This window comes from Heptranchias perlo, chromosome 5 (assembly GCF_035084215.1).
Source record: "Heptranchias perlo isolate sHepPer1 chromosome 5, sHepPer1.hap1, whole genome shotgun sequence".
NCBI classification, from domain to species: domain Eukaryota; kingdom Metazoa; phylum Chordata; class Chondrichthyes; order Hexanchiformes; family Hexanchidae; genus Heptranchias; species Heptranchias perlo.
In genome coordinates, this window is record NC_090329.1 from 63,550,564 (window position 1) to 63,570,811 (window position 20,248).

The 20,248-nt window shown below is 43.1% G+C and overlaps 1 protein-coding gene across 2 annotated transcripts in view; it reads left to right on the top strand.

Moving 5' to 3' along the window:
* The window catches only part of enpp4 (ectonucleotide pyrophosphatase/phosphodiesterase 4), a 38,230-nt gene that overhangs the window by 11,434 nt on the left and 6,548 nt on the right, over positions 1 to 20,248 (top strand). For both annotated transcript variants that reach the window (XM_067984488.1, XM_067984487.1), the window contains exons 2-3: positions 969 to 1,859; positions 9,124 to 9,294. In XM_067984488.1, the coding sequence (XP_067840589.1) occupies positions 1,031 to 1,859; positions 9,124 to 9,294 (1,000 nt within the window). In that variant the 5' untranslated portion in view covers positions 969 to 1,030. The remainder of the gene's footprint in view (positions 1 to 968; positions 1,860 to 9,123; positions 9,295 to 20,248) is intronic.

Genomic DNA, 20,248 nt, shown 5'->3' on the forward strand with positions numbered 1-20,248 from the left:
TCACATTTCTGATGGTCAAATGGATCTCATAGATTATTGAAAGTGTATTACTATTATAAACTGTCTTACCAAGATACTTTGTCACGTTTATTTATAGGAAAGGGTGCAGTAATTAAACTCAGTGTGATGTGTGACTGATCCACTTGTGCTACAAATTGTTAACTTAGTTTTAATAAAACTTAAAAACTGTATTTTGCAAGTTCCCAATCCAGCATAAATAGGGTCACACATTTGCAGACATTTTCTAATGTGGTATATCAAAGATCATAGAAAGGTTACAGCGCGGAAGGAGGCCATTTGGCCCATCGAGTCCGCACTGGCTGTATACAAGAGCAATTCAGCTAGTCCCACTCCCCCGCTCTTTCTCCGTAGCCCTGCAATTTTTTTCCTTTCAAGTACTTATCCAGTTCCCTTTTGGAAGTCATGATTGAATCTGCTTCCACCACCCCCTCGGGCAGTCCATTCCAGATCATAACCACTCACCGTGTAAAAAAAAAGTTTTCCTCATGTCACCTTTTGGTTCTTTTGCCAATCACCTTTAATGGAGAAGATTTCTCCTACCTCTTCTGGAAGTACTTGAAAACATTTCAAATTTTTCTATAGTTTTATTATAACTGCTTATATCGCTAGGACAACTCTAATCTTCATATGCAATTTACCCCTCTAATATTTGATTCCAAGTGATTTATTTGAGCAAATTGTGCCTTACTGGGCCAATAGCCTGAACCTTTTTGTCACATAATGTGTGATGCAGTGACAGGTATCATAGCCTTGGTACTTGTTTGTCAGTGACAAAAGATGATCTCCCAAATGATAATAGGAACAGTAATGTGAAGATGTTGTCGCCCTGAAACCCTTTTGTTAATATGTTTTCTTTAAAGACCGAGTTGGAGGTATGAGGTGTTGGCAATCACATTTTTTATTATTGCTGTATCTGCCATTTACTAACTCTCTTGTTTTTTTTACAGTACCAAGTTGGCCTCCCAGAAGATCTTTAAGACAGTGGAAGCTTTTAGAAAACTTTCCCGCAATGCAAAGTTTCAGGGTTTTTATCTTGGTGTTTGTATCTAGAGCTCTTGAGTGCTACTGTAGTAATGCAACAAACAACTCGGAGGTTAGATTACTTCTCGTGTCCTTTGATGGATTCAGGGCTGATTACCTTGAACGTTACGGTTTTCCTAACCTTCAGAAAATGATTGCTGATGGAGCCCATGTGAAGCATGTAACAAATGTGTTTGTTACCAAAACCTTCCCAAATCATTACTCCATTGTCACAGGCCGCTATGCAGAAAGCCATGGTATTGTGGCCAATGAAATGTATGATGCAGCCACCAAAAAGAATTTTTCGCTCTTTGCAGATAAAGATCAATTTTGGTGGAATGAGGCCACTCCAATTTGGATAACTAATCAGCAACAAGGGCACAAGAGTGGTGGAGTAATGTGGCCTGGTACTGATGTGATAATACATGATACAGTCCCTTCCTATTACTTGAAATATGACCGCAATGTTACATTCAATAAGAGAGTTGACCACATTATAGAATGGTTTTCCAACTCAACAGAACCCATTAATTTTGGTGCATTGTATTGGGAGGAGCCTGATGCCACTGGACACCATCATGGACCCGACAGCCAAGAACTGACCAAGATGTTGAAGGAAGTGGATGATCACATTGGCTTTTTAATTGACCGACTTCAAAAGTCTGGACTCTGGAACACAGTTAATGTAATCATCACCAGTGATCATGGGATGGTACAGTGTTCTGAAAAGAAAGTTATAGATCTGGATAATTGCATTGGACGTGGTAACTACACTCGGGTGACTTACTCTCCAGTAACAGCTATATTGCCCCATGCAAGTAAGTAGTAACAACTATACAGTATTGACTGGTCAACTCTAGTTCTTAAGTTGTTTCTAAAAGGAGGTAATGAATGAATTCAGGTATAAGAAGTTGAATTGATATTCTCAACTGAAAACAGAAAATGCTGGAAATACCCAGCAGGTCAGGCAGCATCTGTGGTGAAAGAAACAGAGTTAACGTTTCAGGTCAAGGACCTTTCGTCAGAACTGGAAGAAGTTAAAGATTTGACAGTTGTTCAGCAAGTACAGAGCCAGGCAAAGGTGGGGGGTGGGGAGGATAAGGGGTGGAAAGAACAAAAGGGAAGGTGTATAAGGCAGATGAGCTGAGGGCACAGATAGACACGTGGCAATATGATATCATAGCTATTACTGAAACATGGCTTAAAGAGGGGCAGAAATGGCAGTTCAACATTCCTCGTTAGAGTGTTCAGACGAGATAGACGGGGATAAAAAAGGAGGGGGGGGTGGCAGTATTGGTTAAAGAAACAAATACAGCTGTGAGGAGGGATGATATGTTAGAAGGATCATCAAATGAGGCCATATGGGTTGAGCTGAAGAACAAAGAAGGGGCAGTCACACTGGGAGTGTACTATAGACCCCCACACAGTCGGAGGAAGATAGAAGAGCAAACATGTAGGCAAACTTCTAAGATGTGCAAAAACAATAGGGAAGTAATAGTAGGGGATTTCAACTACCCTAATATTAACTGGGATAAAATCAGTGTAAAAGGTATAGAGGGCGCAGAATTCTTAAAATACATTCAGGAGAACTTTTTTAGCCAGTACGTGGCAAGCCAAACAAAAGGGGGGGGGGCAGTTTTGGACTTAGTTTTAGGGAATGAAGCTGGGTAGGTGGAAGGAGTATCAGTGGGAGAGCATTTTGGTGGTAGTGATCATAATTCATTTAGATTTAGCATAGTTATGGATAAGGACAAAGATAGAACAGGAGTTAAAGTTCTCAATTGGGGAAAGGCCAATTTTACTAAGCTGAGAAGTGATTTAGCAAAAGTGGACTGGAAATAGCTACTTGGAAGTAAATCAGTGTCAGAACAGTGGAGGACATTCAAGGAGGAGATAGTGAGGGTTCAGAGCATATATATTCCCAAAGAGAAAAAGGGGGGCATTCCAAATCTAGAGCCCCCTGGATGTCAAAGAGCATACAGGATAGAATAAGGCAAAAAAAGGAAGCTTATGTCAGATACCGAGAGCTCAATACTGCAGAAAGCCTAGAGGAGTATAGAAAGTGCAGGGGTGAAATTAAAAAGGAAATTAGGAAAGCAAAGAGAGGGCATGAAAGAATATTGGCAAGTAAAATCAAGGAAAAGTCAAAGATGTTTTATAAATATATAAAGGACAAGAGGATAACTAAGGAAAGAGTAGGGCCTATTAGAGACCAAAAAGGTAACCTATGTGTGGAGGCGGAAGATGTGGGTATGGTTCTTAATGAATACTTTGCGTCTGTCTTCACAAAAGAGGGGGATAATGCAAATAATGTAGTTGAGGAGGAGTGTGAAATATTGGATGGGATAAACATAGTGAACGAAGAAATATTTAAGGGGATTAGCATCTTTGAAAGTAGATAAATTGCCAGGCCCGGATGAAATGTATCCCAGGCTGTTAAGAGAAGCAAGGGAGGAAATAGCAGGGCTCTGACCATCATTTTCTAATCCCTTCTGGCTATAGGCATGTGCCGGAGAATTGGAGGACTGCTAAAGTTGTACCATTGCTTAAAAAGGGAGAAACGGATAGACTGAGTAATTACAGGCCAGTCAGCCTAACCTCGGTGGTGGACAAATTATTGGAAACAATTCTGAGAGCCAGAATTAATCGTCATTTAGGAAGGCACGGATTAATCAAGGACAGTCAGCATGGATTTGTTAAGGGAAGGTTGTGTCTGACTAACTTGATTGAATTTTTTGAGGAGATAATGAGGATGGTCGCTGAGGGTAGCGGGTTTGATGTAGTCTACATGGATTTCAGCAAGGCTTTTGACAAGGTCCCACATGGAAGACTGGTCAGAAAAGTAAAAGCCCATGGGGTCCAAGGGAAAATGGCAAATTGGATCTAAAATTGGCTCAGTGGCAGGAAGCAAAGGGTAATGATCGACAGGTGTTTTTGTGACTGGAAGGCTGTTTCCAGTGAGGTTCTAAAGGGCTCAGTACTAGGTCCATTGTTTTTTGTGGTATACATCAGTGGTTTAGACTTAAATGTAGGGGGCATGATTAAGAAGTTTGCAGATGATACTAAAATTGGCTGTGTGGCTGATAGTGAGGAGGAAAGCCGTAGACTGCAGGAAGATATCAATGGACTGGTCAGGTAGGCAGAAAAGTGGCAAATGGATTTCAATCCAGAGAAGTGTGAGATAATGTGTTTGGGGAGGGCAAACAAGGCAAGGGAATGCACAGTAAATGGGAGGATACTGAGAAGTGTAGAGGAACAGAGGGACCTTGGAGTGCACATGCACAGATCCCTGAAGGTAGCAGGACAGGTAGATAAGGTGGTTAAGAAGGCATATGGGATACTTTCCTATATTAGCCGAAGCATAGAATATAAGAATAGGGAGGTTATGCTAGAACTGTATAAAACATTAGTTAGGCCACAGCTTGAGTACTGCGTACAGTTCTGGTCACCACATTACAGGAAAGATGTGATTGCACTAGAGAGGGTACAGAGGAGATTTAAGAGTATGTTGCCAGGACTGGAGAATTTTAGCTATGAGGAAAGATTGCAAAGGCTGGGATTGTTTTCTTTGGAACAGAGGAGGCGGAGGGCAGATTTAATTGAGGTGTATAAAATTATGAGCGGCCTAGATAGAGTGGACAGGAAGGACCTACTTCCCTTAGCAGAGGGGTCAATAACTAGGAGACATAGATTTAAAGTAACTGGTAGAAGGATTAAAGGGGAGCTGAGGAAAATATTTTTCACCCAGAGTGTGGTAGGGATCTGTAACTCACTGCCTGGAAGTGTGGTAGAGGCAGAAATCCTCACTGCATTTAAAAGGTGCTTGAATATGCACTTGAAGTACTGCAACCTTCAAGGCTACAGACCAAGAGCTGGAAAGTGGGATTAGGCTGGATGGCTCTTTTTCGGCCGGTGTGGACACAGTGGGCCGAATGGCCTCGTTCTGTGCCATAAATTTCTATGATTCTAAGGTCTATTATAGGGTGGAGGGCAGGAGTGATTAAAAGACACCTCCATCCACCACTAGGACGGCCTGCGGGCCCTCCGCTTCTTCCTTGAACAGAGGCCCAACCAGTCCCCATCCATCACCGTCCTCCTCCGCCTGGCTGAACTTCTCCTTTGACTCCACTCACTACCTCCAACAAAAGGTGTCGCTATGGGAACCAGTTTAGGTCCTAGCTGTGCCTGCCTTTTTTGTGGGATGCGTGGAACATTCTCTTTTTCAGTCCCCTCCCTTACCTCTTTTTCTGGTACATTGATGACTGTATCAGTGCCGTTTCCTGCTCTTGCCCTGAACTGGAAAATTTCATTAACTTTGCTTTCAATTCCCACCCTTCCCTCCCCTTCACATGGTCCATCTCCGACTCTTCGCATCCCTTCCTCGACTTCTCTATCTCCATTTCTGGGGATAGGCTGTCATCCAATATCTGCTATAAGCCCGCTGGCTTCCACAGCTACCTTGATTACACTTCCTCCCATCCCGTTTCTTGTAAGGACTCTATTCCATTTTCCCAGTTTCTCCATCTCTGTCACATCTGTTCTGACAATGCCACCTTCCACACCAGTGCTTCCGATATGTCTTCTTTTTTCCTCAACCGAGGATTCCCCTCCACTGTAGGTGACAGGGCCCTCGATTGTGTCAGTCCCATTTCCCACACTTCTGCCCTCGCACGTTCTCCCTGCCAGAACTATGATAGAGTCCCCCTTGTCCTCACCTCCCACCCCACCAGCCTCCACATTCAGCAGATCATCCTCCGCCATTTCCACCAACTTCAGCGTAATGCCACCACCAAAGACATCTTCCCCCTCCCCTCTACTTTAAGCGTTCCAAAGGGACCGTTCCCTCCACGACACCCTGGTCCATTCTTCCATCACCCCCAACACCCACTCCCATTCCTCCAGCACCTTCCCGTGCGAGCGCAGGAGATGCAACACCTGCCCTTTCACCTCATCCCTTCCCACCGTCCAGGGCCCCAAACACTCCTTCCAGCTTTACTTGTACTTCTTTCAATTTAGTATACTGTATTCGTTGCTCATGATGCGGTCTCTTCTACATTGGAGAGAACAAACTCAGATTGGGTGATCGCTTTGCTGAACACCTCCATTCAGTGCGCAAGCGTGACCCTGAGTTTCCGGTCACTTGCCATTTTAATTCTCCGTCCCACTCCCACTCTAACCTCTCTGTCCATGGCCTCCTAGCTGTTCCAATGAAGCTCAGTGGAAGCTCGAAGAACAGCACCTCATCTTTCGATTTGGCACCTTACAACCTTCCGGACTTAACACTGAGTTCAATAACTTTAGATCATAACTACTGCTCCCATTTTTTTGGACAGCAGGTGCTGGTAATGATTCTGCTGTTGCCATTTACAGCTCCTATAGACCCAGCTTTTGTTTCCTTACTTGTTCCATTACCATCATCATCCCTTTTGTCATTTAATCACTCCTGCCCTCCACCCTATCACAGACTTTCCCTTTTGTTCTTTCCTACCTCCCGCCCCCCCCTTTCCCTGGCTCGGAACTTGCTCAAAAACTGTTAAATCTTTAACTTCTTCCAGTTCTGACGAAAGGTCTTTCTTTCTCCACAGATGCTGCCTGACTTGCTGAGTATTTCCAGCATTTTCTGTTTTTATTTCAGATTTCCAGCATCCACAGTATTTTGCTTTTGATATTCTCAACAACAGGTTTTCAAAACTTTCTGTGTGGGACCTCCTCAATGTGGTAATTTTTGAAAGACTGTGCAGTTTAAAGGAAAACTATCATAGCAGAAAATTCATTTTATGAGCATACAGTAACCAAAATATGTTAGTAAATCAACAAATACAGGAGTATAATGATAGGCAGAAATCAACTTCATAGACATCCTGTGATTCCCTCATAAACCCCAGTTTGAAAACCCATGTCCTAATCCAAATAAGAATTGAAATTGTATAATAGTCTCTTGATGTCTTAATTCTAGTGTTACATTGCTAACACTTCTGATCATGTTCCAATTATTAATTCTTCATTGTGGATACATTGCACATAAACTACATGATAGTACTGCATGTCAGAACAGAACTGTCCCCAAGTATCTATATAATATATTTTAAAAACTGGCATGTACTACTGACCAATACTGATCATTTGATCTTTCAAACATTATGGCACTTCTAAGTGGTCTCGTTTGTCAGTGGAGATCATGTGACCATTCTGTTCCTGGCAATCTGATTGCCTGCAGCTTTTACTAATCTGTTTGTTCAATGTTTGACTGACAGGGCTCTGAATCAATGCTGGTAAAGGCAAGCTATGTGGGTTTGGTGGTTCAGCTACTTTAGTGTTTATACGATAATTACTCATTGGTGGAAACACTCAGCAGGTCAGGTGGCAAAGATGTTACCAGCATTTTTCTGTTTTTGTTTCAGATGTCCAGCATCTGCAGTACTTTTTTGTTATTGGCTGAGATTGGTCCCGAACAACCAATTTTTTTAATTTAAGGGGATAGAGATTTCACTCGTTTACACCAATAATATCAGTGTAATCCGGGTGGAATCAGCCGACCAGCGAAAAGATCGGGGAATTTTAAACATGAGTTATGGCAAAAATCACTTATGTTCATATTTTCCGCGTTCTTTTACACTGGTTTAAGATTCAATTCGCCAGATCAGGCCCTGCCCACAAAACTGGCCACGCCCCAGGCGAAATTCTGCCGACTGCACTGATTCGGGAAGACTCTTCAAATTGTGAGAAAGTAAGAACATAAGAAATAGGAGCAGGAGTAGGCCAATCGGCCCCTCGAGCCTGCTCCGCCATTCAATAAGATCGTGGCTGATCTGATCCTAACCTCAAATCAAAATTCATGTCCAATTTCCTGCCAGCTCCCCGTAACCCTTAATTCCCTTTACTTCTAGGAAACTGTCTATTTCTGTTTTGAATTTATTCAATGATGTAGCTTCCACAGCTTCCTGGGGCAGCAAATTCTACAGACTTACCACCCTCTGAGTGAAGAAGTTTCCCCTCATCTCAGTTTTGAAAGAGCAGCCCCTTATTCTAAGATTATGCCCCCTAGTTCTAGTTTCACCCATCCTTGGGAAAATTGTGCTCATTTTCTTAGACACACAGGCAGCAGTAGGCACATTTACCAAGTTTTTTCATATCAAAAGATATTTAATTTACTAAGAAACTGACTAGTGTATACCAACAAAACTAGTACATGGTTAAATATAGTTTCTTAAAGTCATTTGCAGTGATTTTAAAATAGGTTACCCATAGGTGGAAGACTGGTCACTCTTATTAAAAATTCTTATTTTTGTTGATAATCCCATTTTCAGCTGGATTAATAAAACTGGACCAGGTTGCCACTCTTAAATATATCAAGGAATACTTTTTAATGGAAAAAAAGAAATAAATGATTACATTCTATTCTGCTGCCTGATTGCGCTGGTTCATGAAAGATTTAACATTTGTGATTATGCAAATGAATTTTATCAGAAACTTAGAATCATAGAAAGGTTACAGCACGAAAGGAGGCCATTCAGACCATCGAGTCCGCACCGGCTCTATGCAAGAGCAATCCAGCTAGTCCCACTCCCCGTAGCCCTGCAAATTTTTTCCTTTCAAGTACTTATCCAGTTCCCTTTTGAAGGCCATGATTGAATCTGCCTCCACCACCCCCTCGGGCAGTGCATTCCAATCTTTTCTCGCAGCTAAAATTCTCCAGCCCTGGCAACATCCTCGTAAATCTCCTCTGTACCCTCTCCAGTGCAATCACATCTTTCCTGTAATGTGACCAAGAGTAATCTTGAGTAACTATTATTCAAAGTGTAATGGATCAATTAAAAGTATTATAAATCTCAGATTTGGGTAATAATGGGTTGTAGATGGATTTTTACAGCCCATGTTGCAGTCATATTCTACACATGGCTACAAATATTGCTGTAATGGCAAGAACCAAGCATTATAGTGACAATTGTACTGCTCTTTCATGGGCAGGCTCAGTCAGTATATCAGTAGAGTTACACAATGTTACTTTTTCTTTAACATACATCTTGGTCAGTTTTGAAAATAAGATTCAATATGTGATTCCATTTTTATTGTTTTTAACAGACATAAGTTATGTATATGAATTGCTGTCGAAATGTGATAGTCACATGAAGGTATATTTAAAAGAAGATATCCCAGATCGTTTTCACTACAAACATAATGAAAGGATTCAACCAATTCTTCTTGTTGCTGATGAAGGATGGACGATTGTTCAGAATGGATCAATCACCCACTGTAAGTTCAGAAGGCAAAAGATTATACTTGTGTTTTTGAAATCTGAGTGCTATAACCAGTCCGAACTGGGTTCTTGGTGTTGTTTCAATATGTTCCATTTGTGTATGAAAAAAATTCCATCCGATGGGTGTACAACTCCTGTTTCCAACAATCAATCAGTTAACTTCTATGGGGTTAGAAGTAAAATTAAATTGCATTGATTGATTTCTTAACTAACAACAGGAAAATTTGATGCTCAAGGCCACAAAGCTGAAAATAGATTATAACACTATAATTATAATACATTGAGTTACATTGAAACTACAGCACAGAAACAGGCCATTCAGCCCAACTGGTCTTCGCCGGCGTTTATGCTCCACACGAGCCTCCTCCCTCCCTACCTCATCTAACCCTATCAGGATATCCTTTTATTCCTTTCTCCTTCATGTGCTTATCTAGCTTCCCCTTAAATGCATCTTTGCTATTTGCCTTAACTACTCCTTGTGATAGTGCGTTCCACATTCTTACCACTCTTTGGGTAAAGAAGTTTCTCCTGAATTCCCTATTGGATTTATTAGCAACTATTTTATATTCATGACCTCTAGTTTTGGACTCCCCCACAAGTGGAAACATTTTCTCTACATTTACCTTATCAACCCTTTCATTATCTTAAAGACCTCTATCAGGTCACCCTTCAGCCTTCTCTTTTCTAGAGAAAAGAACCCCGGCCTGTTCATCCTTTCCTGATAAGAATATCCTCTCAGTTCTGGTATCATCCTTGTGAATCTTTTTTGCACCCTCTCCATGCCTCTGCACCCTTTCTATAATATGGAGACCAGAACTGTGCATAATACTCCGTGTGGTCTAAATAAGGTTCTATACAAGTTTAACATAACTTCTTTGCTTTTCAATTCTGTCCCTCTAGATATGAACCCTAGTGCTTGATTTGCCTTTCTTATAGCCTTATTAACCAGCGTCGCTACTTCAAATGATTTGTGTATCTGTACCCCTAGGACCCTTTGCTCCTTTATCCCGTTTAGACTCTTATTATCCAAGCAGTATGTGGCCTCCTTATTATTCTTACCAAAATGCACCACCTCACACTTATCTATACTGAAATTAATTTGCCAATTACATGCCCATTCTGTAAGTTAATTAATGTCCTCTTGCATTTGATGCATTCTTCCTTTGTATTAACTGCACCCCCCAATTTGGTATCGTCCGCAAATTTTGAAATTGTATTTCCGATTCCCGAATCCAAATCGTTAATGTAAATTGTGAACAACAGTGGTTCCAGCACCAATCCCTGTGGAACACCACTTCCCACCTTTTAACAGTCTGAGTAGTTACCTTTAACCCCTACTCTGTTTTTTGTTTTGTAATCAACTTGCTATCCATTCTGCTACTTGTCCCCTGACTCCACATGCTCTGACCTTAGTCATGAGTCTACAATGCAGTACCTTATCGAAGGCCTTTTGAAAATCCAAATATATGACATCTACTGCATTACCCTTGACTACTCTTTCTGTTACTTCAAAGAATTCAATAAGGTTGGTCAGGCATGACTTTCCCTTCTGAAATCCGTGTTGACTATTCTTTATTATACAGAATCAAGTTATTTTCCAATAATTGCTTGTGGATTATCACTCAAACTTGCTGGATTACTCATTCCCAAGGTAGAAGGGTTTTTGTTTTCTATGGAAAAATGGACAGAATAATGGAGTATGATCGACTGCCCAGGTTTTCAGTTTTGTGCAGGAATTGTGCAAAGGTTTCGCTGGAAACATGTATAATATGGAAAATCCGTAACCAGAAGAAAATATTAAGAAGAAAATAGCCCCAGACACACATTAACCACTTTAGTTTACACGCCAAGTTCTGCCTGCTTGTCATGTGTCCTATCTGCTTCCCTGAGTTATGTCTGCCTGCTGCTGTTGCCTTGTGTTGAGCCTGTTTCCCATCCCAAGTTTGTGGTAAGGATGTTCGACCTATTCTGTTCAGCTGCCTTTTTCGAGAAAAACATTGGTCTTCCCTCTTCTTAGAATATCCAAGTGCTTTCTACACAACATTTTGTCTGTTAGACTGTACTTGATGCATGGAACTTATCTGCTTCGATTGTAGCTCCCAGTACTCCTTGGGCTGGGAATGGTATTTAAATTTTTTAAAACCTATTCATAATCAATGTGCCTCTTCTGTTTCTTTGTCAGTGTTTTGGGGTGTTACAATGTCACAATGTTGCATTTTTTTTAAAGTACCTGTAAAATTTAGAACCTGTCCTCAACACACGTGGGTATAGGGTACGGTAGCATAGTGGTTATGTTACTGGACTAGTAATCCAAAGGTCTGGACTAATAATCCGGAGTCACGAGTTCAAATCCTGCCACGGCAGCTGGGGAATTTAAATTCAATTAATTAAATAAAATCTGAAATTAAAAAAAACTAGTATCAGTAATAGTGGCCATGAAACTACCGGATTGTCGTAAAAACCCATCTGGTTCACTAATATCCTTTAGGGAAGGAAACCTGCTGTCCTTACCCGGTCTGGCATAAATGTGACTCCAGAACCACAGTAATGTGGTTGATTCTTAATTGCTCTCTGAAATGGCCTAGCAAGCCACTCAGTTGCACAATCTCGCTAGAAAAAGTCATAATAAGAATAAAACCAGATGGACCACCAGGCACCGGACACGACAAAGGCAAGCCAAGCCGAGTCGACCCTGCAAAGTCCTCCTCACAAACATCTGGGGACCTATGCCAAAATTGGGAGAGCTGTCCCACAGATTAGTCGAGCAACAGCCTGACATAGCCATACTCACAGAATCATATCTTTCAGCCAACGTCCCAGACTCTTCCATCACTATCCCTGGGTATGTCCTATCCCACGGGCAGGACAGACCCACCAGAGGTGGCGGTACAGTGATATACAGTCAGGAGGGAGTGGCCCTGGGAGTCCTCAACATTGACTCCGGACCCCATGAAATCTCATGGCATCAGGTCAAAAATGGGCAAGGAAACCTCCTGATTACCACCTACTGTCCTCCTCCATGTTGAGCACCACTTGGAGGAAACACTGAGGGGAGCAAGGGCACAGAATGTACTCTGGGTGGGGGACTTCAATGTCCATCACCAAGAGTGACTTGGTAGCTCCACTACTGACTGAGCTGGCCGAGTCCTGAAGGACATGGCTACCAGACTGGGCCTGCGGCAGGTGGTGAGCGAACCAACACGAGGGAAAAACCTACTTGACCTCGTCCTCACCAATCTACCTGTCGCAGATGCATCTGTCCATGACAGTACTGGTAGGAGTGACCACCACACAGTCCTCGTGGAGTTGAAGTCCCGTCTTCGCACTGAGGACACCATCCAACGTGTTGTGTGGCACTATCACAATGCTAAATGGGATAGATTCAGAACAGATCTAGCAGCTCAAAACTGAACATCTCTGAGGTGTTGTGGGCCATCAGCAGCAGCAGAATTGTATTCCAGCACAATCTGTAACCTCATGGCCCGGCATATTCCTCACTCTACCATTACCGACAAGCCAGGGGATCAACCCTGGTTCAATGAGGAGTGTAGAAGAGCATGCCAGGAGCAGCACCAGGCGTACCTAAAAATGAGGTGCCAACCTGGTGAAGCTACAACTCAGGACTACATGCATGCTAAACAGCGGAAGCAACATGCTTTAGACAGAGCTAAGCAATTCCACAACCAACGGATCAGATCAAAGCTCTGCAGGCCTGCCACATCCAGTCGTGAATGGTGGTGGACAATTAAACAACTAATGGGAGGAGGAGGCTCTGCAAACATCCCCATCCTCAATGATGGCAGAGTCCAGCACGTGAGTGCAAAAGACAAGGCTGAAACATTTGCAACCATCTTCAGCCAGAAATGCTGAGTGGATGATCCATCTCGGCCTCCTCCCGATATCCCCACCATCACAGAAGCCAGTCTTCAGCCAATTCGATTCACTCCACGTGATATCAAGAAATGGCTGAGTGCACTGGATACAGCAAAGGCTATGGGCTCCGACAACATCCCGGCTGTAGTGCTGAGGACTTGTGCTCCAGAACTAACCACACCCAAACTGTTCCAGTACAGCTACAACACTGGCATCTACCCGACAAAGTGGAAAATTGTCCAGGTATGCCCTGTCCATAAAAAGCAGGACAAATCCAATCCGGCCAATTACCGCCCCATCAGTCTACTCTCAATCATCAGCAAAGTGATGGAAGGTGTCGTTGACATTTCTATCAAGTGACACTTACTCACCAATAACCTGCTCACCGATGCTCAGTTTGGGTTCCGCCAGGACCACTCGGCCCCAGACCTCATTACAGCCTTGGTCCAAACATGGACAAAAGAGCTGAATTCCAGAGGTGAGGTGAGAGTGACTGCCCTTGACATCAAGGCAGCATTTGACTGAGTGTGGCAACAAGGAGCCCTAGTAAAATTGAAGTCAGTGGGAATCAGGGGGAAAACTCTCCAGTGGCTGGAGTCATACCTAGCACAAAGGAAGATGGTAGTGGTTGTTGGAGGCCAATCATCTCAGCCCCAGGACATTGCTGCAGGAGTTCCTCAGGGCAGTGTCCTAGGCCCAACCATCTTCAGCTGCTTCATCAATGACCTTCCCTCCATCATAAGGTCAGAAATGGGGATGTTCGCTGATGATTGCACAGTGTTCAGTTCCATTCGCAACCCCTCAGATAATGAAGCAGTCGGTGCCCGCATGCAGCAAGGCCTGGACAACATCCAGGCTTGGGCTGATAAGTGGCAAGTAACATTCGCGCCAGACAAGTGCCAGGCCATGACCATCTCCAACAAGAGAGAGCCTAACCACCTCCCCTTGACATTCAATGGCATTACCATCGCCGAATCCTCCACAACCAACATCCTGGGGGTCACCATTGACCAGAAACTTAACTGGACCAGCCATATAAATACTGTGGCTACAAGAGCAGGTCAGAGGCTGGGTATTCTGCAGCGAGTGACTCACCTCCTGACTCCCCAAAGCCTTTCCACCATCTACACGTATGATGGAATACTCTCCACTTGCCTGGATGAGTGCAGCTCCAACAACACTCAAGAAGCTCGACACCATCAGGATAAAGCAGCCCACTTGATTGGCACCCCATCCACCACCCTAAACATTCACTCCCTTCACCACCGCCGCACCGTGGCTGCAGTGTGTACCATCCACAAACCTCGCCAAGGTTTCTTCAACAGCACCTCCCAAACTCATGCCCTCTACCACCTAGAAGGACAAGGGCAGCAGGCACATGGGAACAACACCACCTGCACGTTCCCCTCCAAGTCACACACCATCCCGACTTGGAAATATATCGCCGTTCCTTCATCGTCGCTGGGTCAAAATCCTGGAACTCCCTTCCTAACAGCACTGTGGGAGAACCTTCACCACACGGACTGCAGCGGTTCAAGAAGGCGGCTCACCACCACCTTCTCAAGGGAAATTAGGGATGGACAATAAATGCCGGCCTCGCCAGCGACACTCACATCCCATGAACGAATTAAAAAAAACACTAGCCAAAATCTCAGGATTCGCAGATTCCACAGAAATGGAATTTGACTTTGTGACTCACCATAAACCAATGCTCCTGCTTGTTATATATTGCCAGATTTATTTCTATGGGAACTGATGTTACTTTCAGTACTTATTTCATGTCAGGGATGTAAAACATTTTAATGTAAGTAAGTGTAATTGTTGGATGATTATACTACATAAAGTATTACTCAATTATGTGTTTTAGAACAATCTCAAACTCTTATTTTTAAAAAAAAGTGTGCTGATTGTATCATTTTTTCCCCTTCCAGTTTTCCTTTGCTTTTCTCCCTTTGCTTACTGTGCTGGCCTGTTATTCTAGTACCATGCAAATTGTTTTTTTAATAGACCTGCGGTGATTGGTCTGTTGCAAACCAGTGCTGGTGGAACTAAGACAAAACCAGAGTCATCATACACCACGAGGCATTATAAACGTGGTACTAACAAACCAAAATAGATTTGGTTGCAGTATCTGTCAAGTTTCCTGTTACAAAGTACTTGTCAGCTCACTTGTTGAAAATTCATTAGTTCTTGCCAACTTTGGGAGGTGGCAGGGGAATTAAATTAGAATTCTGCCTTTGTGAACTTGTATTAATGCAGAGAACTTGCATTGTCAGAGCACCACCCCCTTGATCCAAATAATATGTAAAGCAAAAATGAATTTGTCCTTTTCTTGTAGAGTGTAGAGTAGTAATGCATAAGACCAAACTATTAAACCTGGATAGTTCAATCCGACAAGATGTCTGTTCATATCTCCTTCAAAATGGTAGTTTATGTTCTACTGTAGGTAATGGAGATATTCCAGTGAGGGTAATTAATCCATAAGAACTAAACAGTGACATCTGATGACTGTTGTCAACGTTGAGTTTCCAGTTTCAGTTCCATGAAGAGTGTTGGGCTGGTATCCCAGATTATTAGTTCACCTGAACTCCTAACTATGGAATTAAATCACAGACATTTTTCACAACTGTTTTAGAAAACCACTAGTGAAATCACTAGCAGCCCTGATGTGTTTATTAAATAGTATTTGAACAAATCATGTTGTTCTTCATTTAAAATAAGAATAATTGCTGGATTTTGAGTACAAGTCCTAAGCACGTTTGTCTGGCTGAATGGGTAGCAATATAACAGTGATCTTTCAAACTTCAGTTGCCAAACTGTTCAAGCGAATTCCCAATCAAAGATAATCAAAGCTCTTTTTGACAGTTAATAGAATTCTGTCAGTCAAATTATAATCATAATCTGGGCTGAAACATCAGTGCAGTACTATAAGGGAGTGCTGCACTGTCAGAGATGTCGTCTTTGGGATGAGATGTTAAACTGAGATGCTATTAAACTAATGTGGCAGGGGGATGGGAACCGATGCAGGAAGTCAGTGGGAAATAAAATGGTGACAGAAACAAAAGGCAGTAAGGGAGAGTGTACAGAACATGACCGGACAGATGGTCTGAGAAAGCAGGGCAAAGACCAAGGGAAGTCGAGATTAAACTGCATTTATTTCAATGCAAGAAGTCTGATGGGCAAGGCAGATGAACTCAGGGCATGGATGGGTACATGGGACTGGGATGTTATAGCTATTACTGAAACATGGCTAAGGGAGGGGCAGGACTGGCAGCTCAATGTTCCAGGGTACAGATGCTATAGGAAAGATAGAGCAGGAGGTAAGAGAGGAGGAGGAGTTGCGTTCTTGATTAGGGAGAACATCACGGCAGTAGTGAGAGGGGATATATCCGAGGGTTCGCCCACTGAGTCCATATGGGTAGAACTGAAAAATAAGAAGGGAGAGATCACTTTGATAGGATTGTACTACAGACCCCCAAATAGTCAACGGGAAATTGAGGAGCAAATATGTAAGGAGATTACAGACAGCTGCAAGAAAAATAGGGTGGTAATAGTAGGGGACTTTAACTTTCCCAACATTGACTGGGACAGCCATAGCATTAGGGGCTTGGATGGGGAGAAATTTGTTGAGTGTATTCAGGAGGAATTTCTCATTCAGTATGTGGATGGCCCGACTAGAGAGGGGGCAAAACTTGACCTCCTCTTGGGAAATAAGGAAGGGCAGGTGACAGAAGTGTTAGTGAGGGATCACTTTGGGACCAGTGATCATAATTCCATTAGTTTTAAGATAGCTATGGAGAAGGATAGGTCTGGCCCAAAAGTTAAAATTCTAAATTGGGGAAAGGCCAATTTTGATGGTATTAGACAGGAACTTTCAGAAGTTGATTGGGAGAGTCTGTTGGCAGGCAAAGGGACGCCTGGTAAGTGGGAGGCTTTCAAAAGTGTGTTAACCAGGGTTCAGGGTAAGCACATTCCTTATAAAGTGAAGGGCAAGGCTGGTAGAAGTAGGGAACCTTGGATGACTCGGGAGATTGAGGCACTAGTCAAAAAGAAGAAGGAGGCATATGACATGCATAGGCAGCTGGGATCAAGTGGATCCCTTGAAGAGTATAGAGATTGCCGGAGTAGAGTTGAGAGAAATCAGGAGGGCAAAAAGGGGATATGAGATTGCTTTGGCAGATCAGGCAAAGGTGAATCCAAAGAGCTTCTACAAATACATAAAGGGCAAAAGGGTAACTAGGGAGAGAGTAGGGCCTCTTAAGGATCAACAAGGTCATCTACGTGCGGAACCACAAGAGATGGGTGAGATCCTGAATGAATATTTCACATCGGTATTTACGGTTGAGAAAGGCATGGATGTTAGGGAACTTGGGGAAATAAATAGTGATGTCTTGAGGAGTGTACATATTACAGAGAGGGAGGTGCTGGAAGTCTTAACGCGCATCAAGGTAGATAAATCTCCGGGACCTGATGAAATGTATCCCAGGACGTTATGGGAGGTTAGGGAGGAAATTGCGGGTCCCCTAGCAGAGATATTTGAATCATCCACCGCTACAGGTGAGGTGCCTGAAGATTGGAGGGTAGCAAATGTTGTGCCTTTGTTTAAGAAGGGCGGCAGGGAAAAGCCTGGGAACTACAGACCAGTGAGCCTGACATCTGTAGTGGGTAAGTTGTTAGAGGGTATTCTGAGGGACAGGATCTACAGGCATTTGGAGAGGCAGGGACTAATTAGGAACAGTCAGCATGGTTTTGTGAGAGGAAAATCATGTCTCACGAATTTGATTGAGTTTTTTGAAGGCGTAACCAAGAAGATAGATGAGGGCTGTGCAGTAGACGTGGTCTACATGGACTTCAGCAAAGCATTTGACAAGGTACCGCATGGTAGGTTGTTACATAAGGTTAAATCTCATGGGATCCAAGGTGAGGTAGCCAATTGGATACAAAATTGGCTTGACGACAGAAGACAGAGGGTGGTTGTAGAGGGTTGTTTTTCAAACTGGATGCCTGTGTCCAGCGGTGTGCCTCGGATCGGTGCTGGGTCCGCTGTTGTTATTTATATTAATGATTTGGATGAGAATTTAGGAGGCATGGTTAGTAAGTTTGCAGATGACACCAAGATTGGTGGCATTGTGGACAGTGAAGAAGGTTATCTAGGATTGCAACGGGATCTTGATAAATTGGGCCAGTGGGCCGATGAATGGCAGATGGAGTTTAATTTAGATAAATGTGAGGTGATGCATTTTGGTAGATCGCATCGGGCCAGGACCTACTCCGTTAATGGTAGGGCGTTGGGGAGAGTTATGGAACAAAGAGATCTAGGAGTACAGATTCATAGCTCCTTGAAAGTGGAGTCACAGGTGGATAGGGTGGTGAAGAAGGCATTCGGCATGCTTGGTTTCATTGGTCAGAACATTGAATGCAGGAGTTGGGATGTCTTGTTGAAATTGTACAGGGCATTGGTGAGGCCACACTTGGAGTACTGTGTACAGTTCTGGTCACCCTATTATAGAAAGGATATTATTAAACTAGAAAGAGTGCAGAAAAGATTTACTAGGATGCTACCGGGACTTGATGGTTTGACTTATAGGGAGAGGTTAGACAGACTGGGACTTTTTTCCCTGGAGAGTAGGAGGTTAAGGGGTGATCTTATAGAAGTCTATAAAATAATGAGGGGCATAGATAAGGTCGATAGTCAAAATATTTTCCCAAAGGTAGGGGAGTCTATAACGAGGGGGCATAGATTTAAGGTGAGAGGGGAGAGATACAAAAGGGTCCAGAGGGGCAATTTTTTCACTCAAAGGGTGGTGAGTGTCTGGAACGAGCTGCCAGAGGCAGTAGTAGAGGCGGGTACAATTTTGTCTTTTAAAAAGCATTTGGACAGTTACATGGGTAAGATGGGTATGGAGGGATATGGGCCAAGTGCAGGCAATTGGGACTAGCTTAGTGGTATAAACTGGGCGACATGGACATGTTGGGCCGAAGGGCCTGTTTCCATGTTGTAACTTCTATGATTCTATTTTCCCCCTCAGATGGACGTAAAAAGTCCCTCGGTACTATTTGAAGAAGAGCAGGGGAGTTGTCTCGGTACCGTAGATAATATTTATCCCTTAACTAACATCACTAAAAAACAGATTATCTGGTCATTTATCTCAATGCGGTTTGTGGAACCTTGCTGAGAGCAAATTGCCTGCTGCGTTTTTCAACATTACAACAGTGACTACACTTCAAAAGTACTTCATTGGCTGTAAAGCGCTTTATAATTTCTTTCTGCCTTATCAACGTTATATCTACAAGAGCAGGGCAGAGGCTGAGCAATCTGAGATGAGTGCCTCATCTCCTGACCCTCTCAAAGATTTTCCACTACCTACAAAGTTCAAATCAAGAGTGTGATGGAATAGTCACCACTTGACTGGCTGGGGACAACTGCAATAATACTCAAATCTTGATATCATTCAGGACAGAGTTGTCTGCTTGATCAGCGCTTCTGGACTTAATATCTACCTCCCCCATCATCATTCCATTGCAGTAAATGCTATCTACAGGATGCACTGCCAAGCTTACTTCGATTGTACCTCCTAACCCCACGACTTCTACCACCAAGAAGTGGAGTTCTTGGAGTTAAGAAGAATGAGAGGTGATCTCATTGAAATGTATAAAATTCTAAGAGGGCTTGACAGGGTAGATGCTGAAAGGCTGTTTCCCCTTGCAGGAGAGTATAGAACTAGGGGTCATAGTCTCAGGATAAGAGGTCAGCCATTTAGGACTGAGATGGGGAAAAATTTCTTCACTCAGCATTGTGAATCTTTGAAATTCTCTACCCCAGAGGGCTGTGGATGCTGGGTTGTTGAGTATATTCAAACGGAGATTGATAGATTTTTGGACACTAAGGGAATCTAGGAATATGGGGATCGGGCGGGAAAGTGGAGCTGAGGTTGAAGATCAGCCATGATCTGATTGAATGGCAGAGCAGACTTGAGAGGCGGTATGGCCTACCCCTGCTCCTATTTCTTATGTTCTTATGTAAGAAGGATAAGAGCAGCAAGACAGTGGAACACCATCACCTCAAAATTCCCCAAG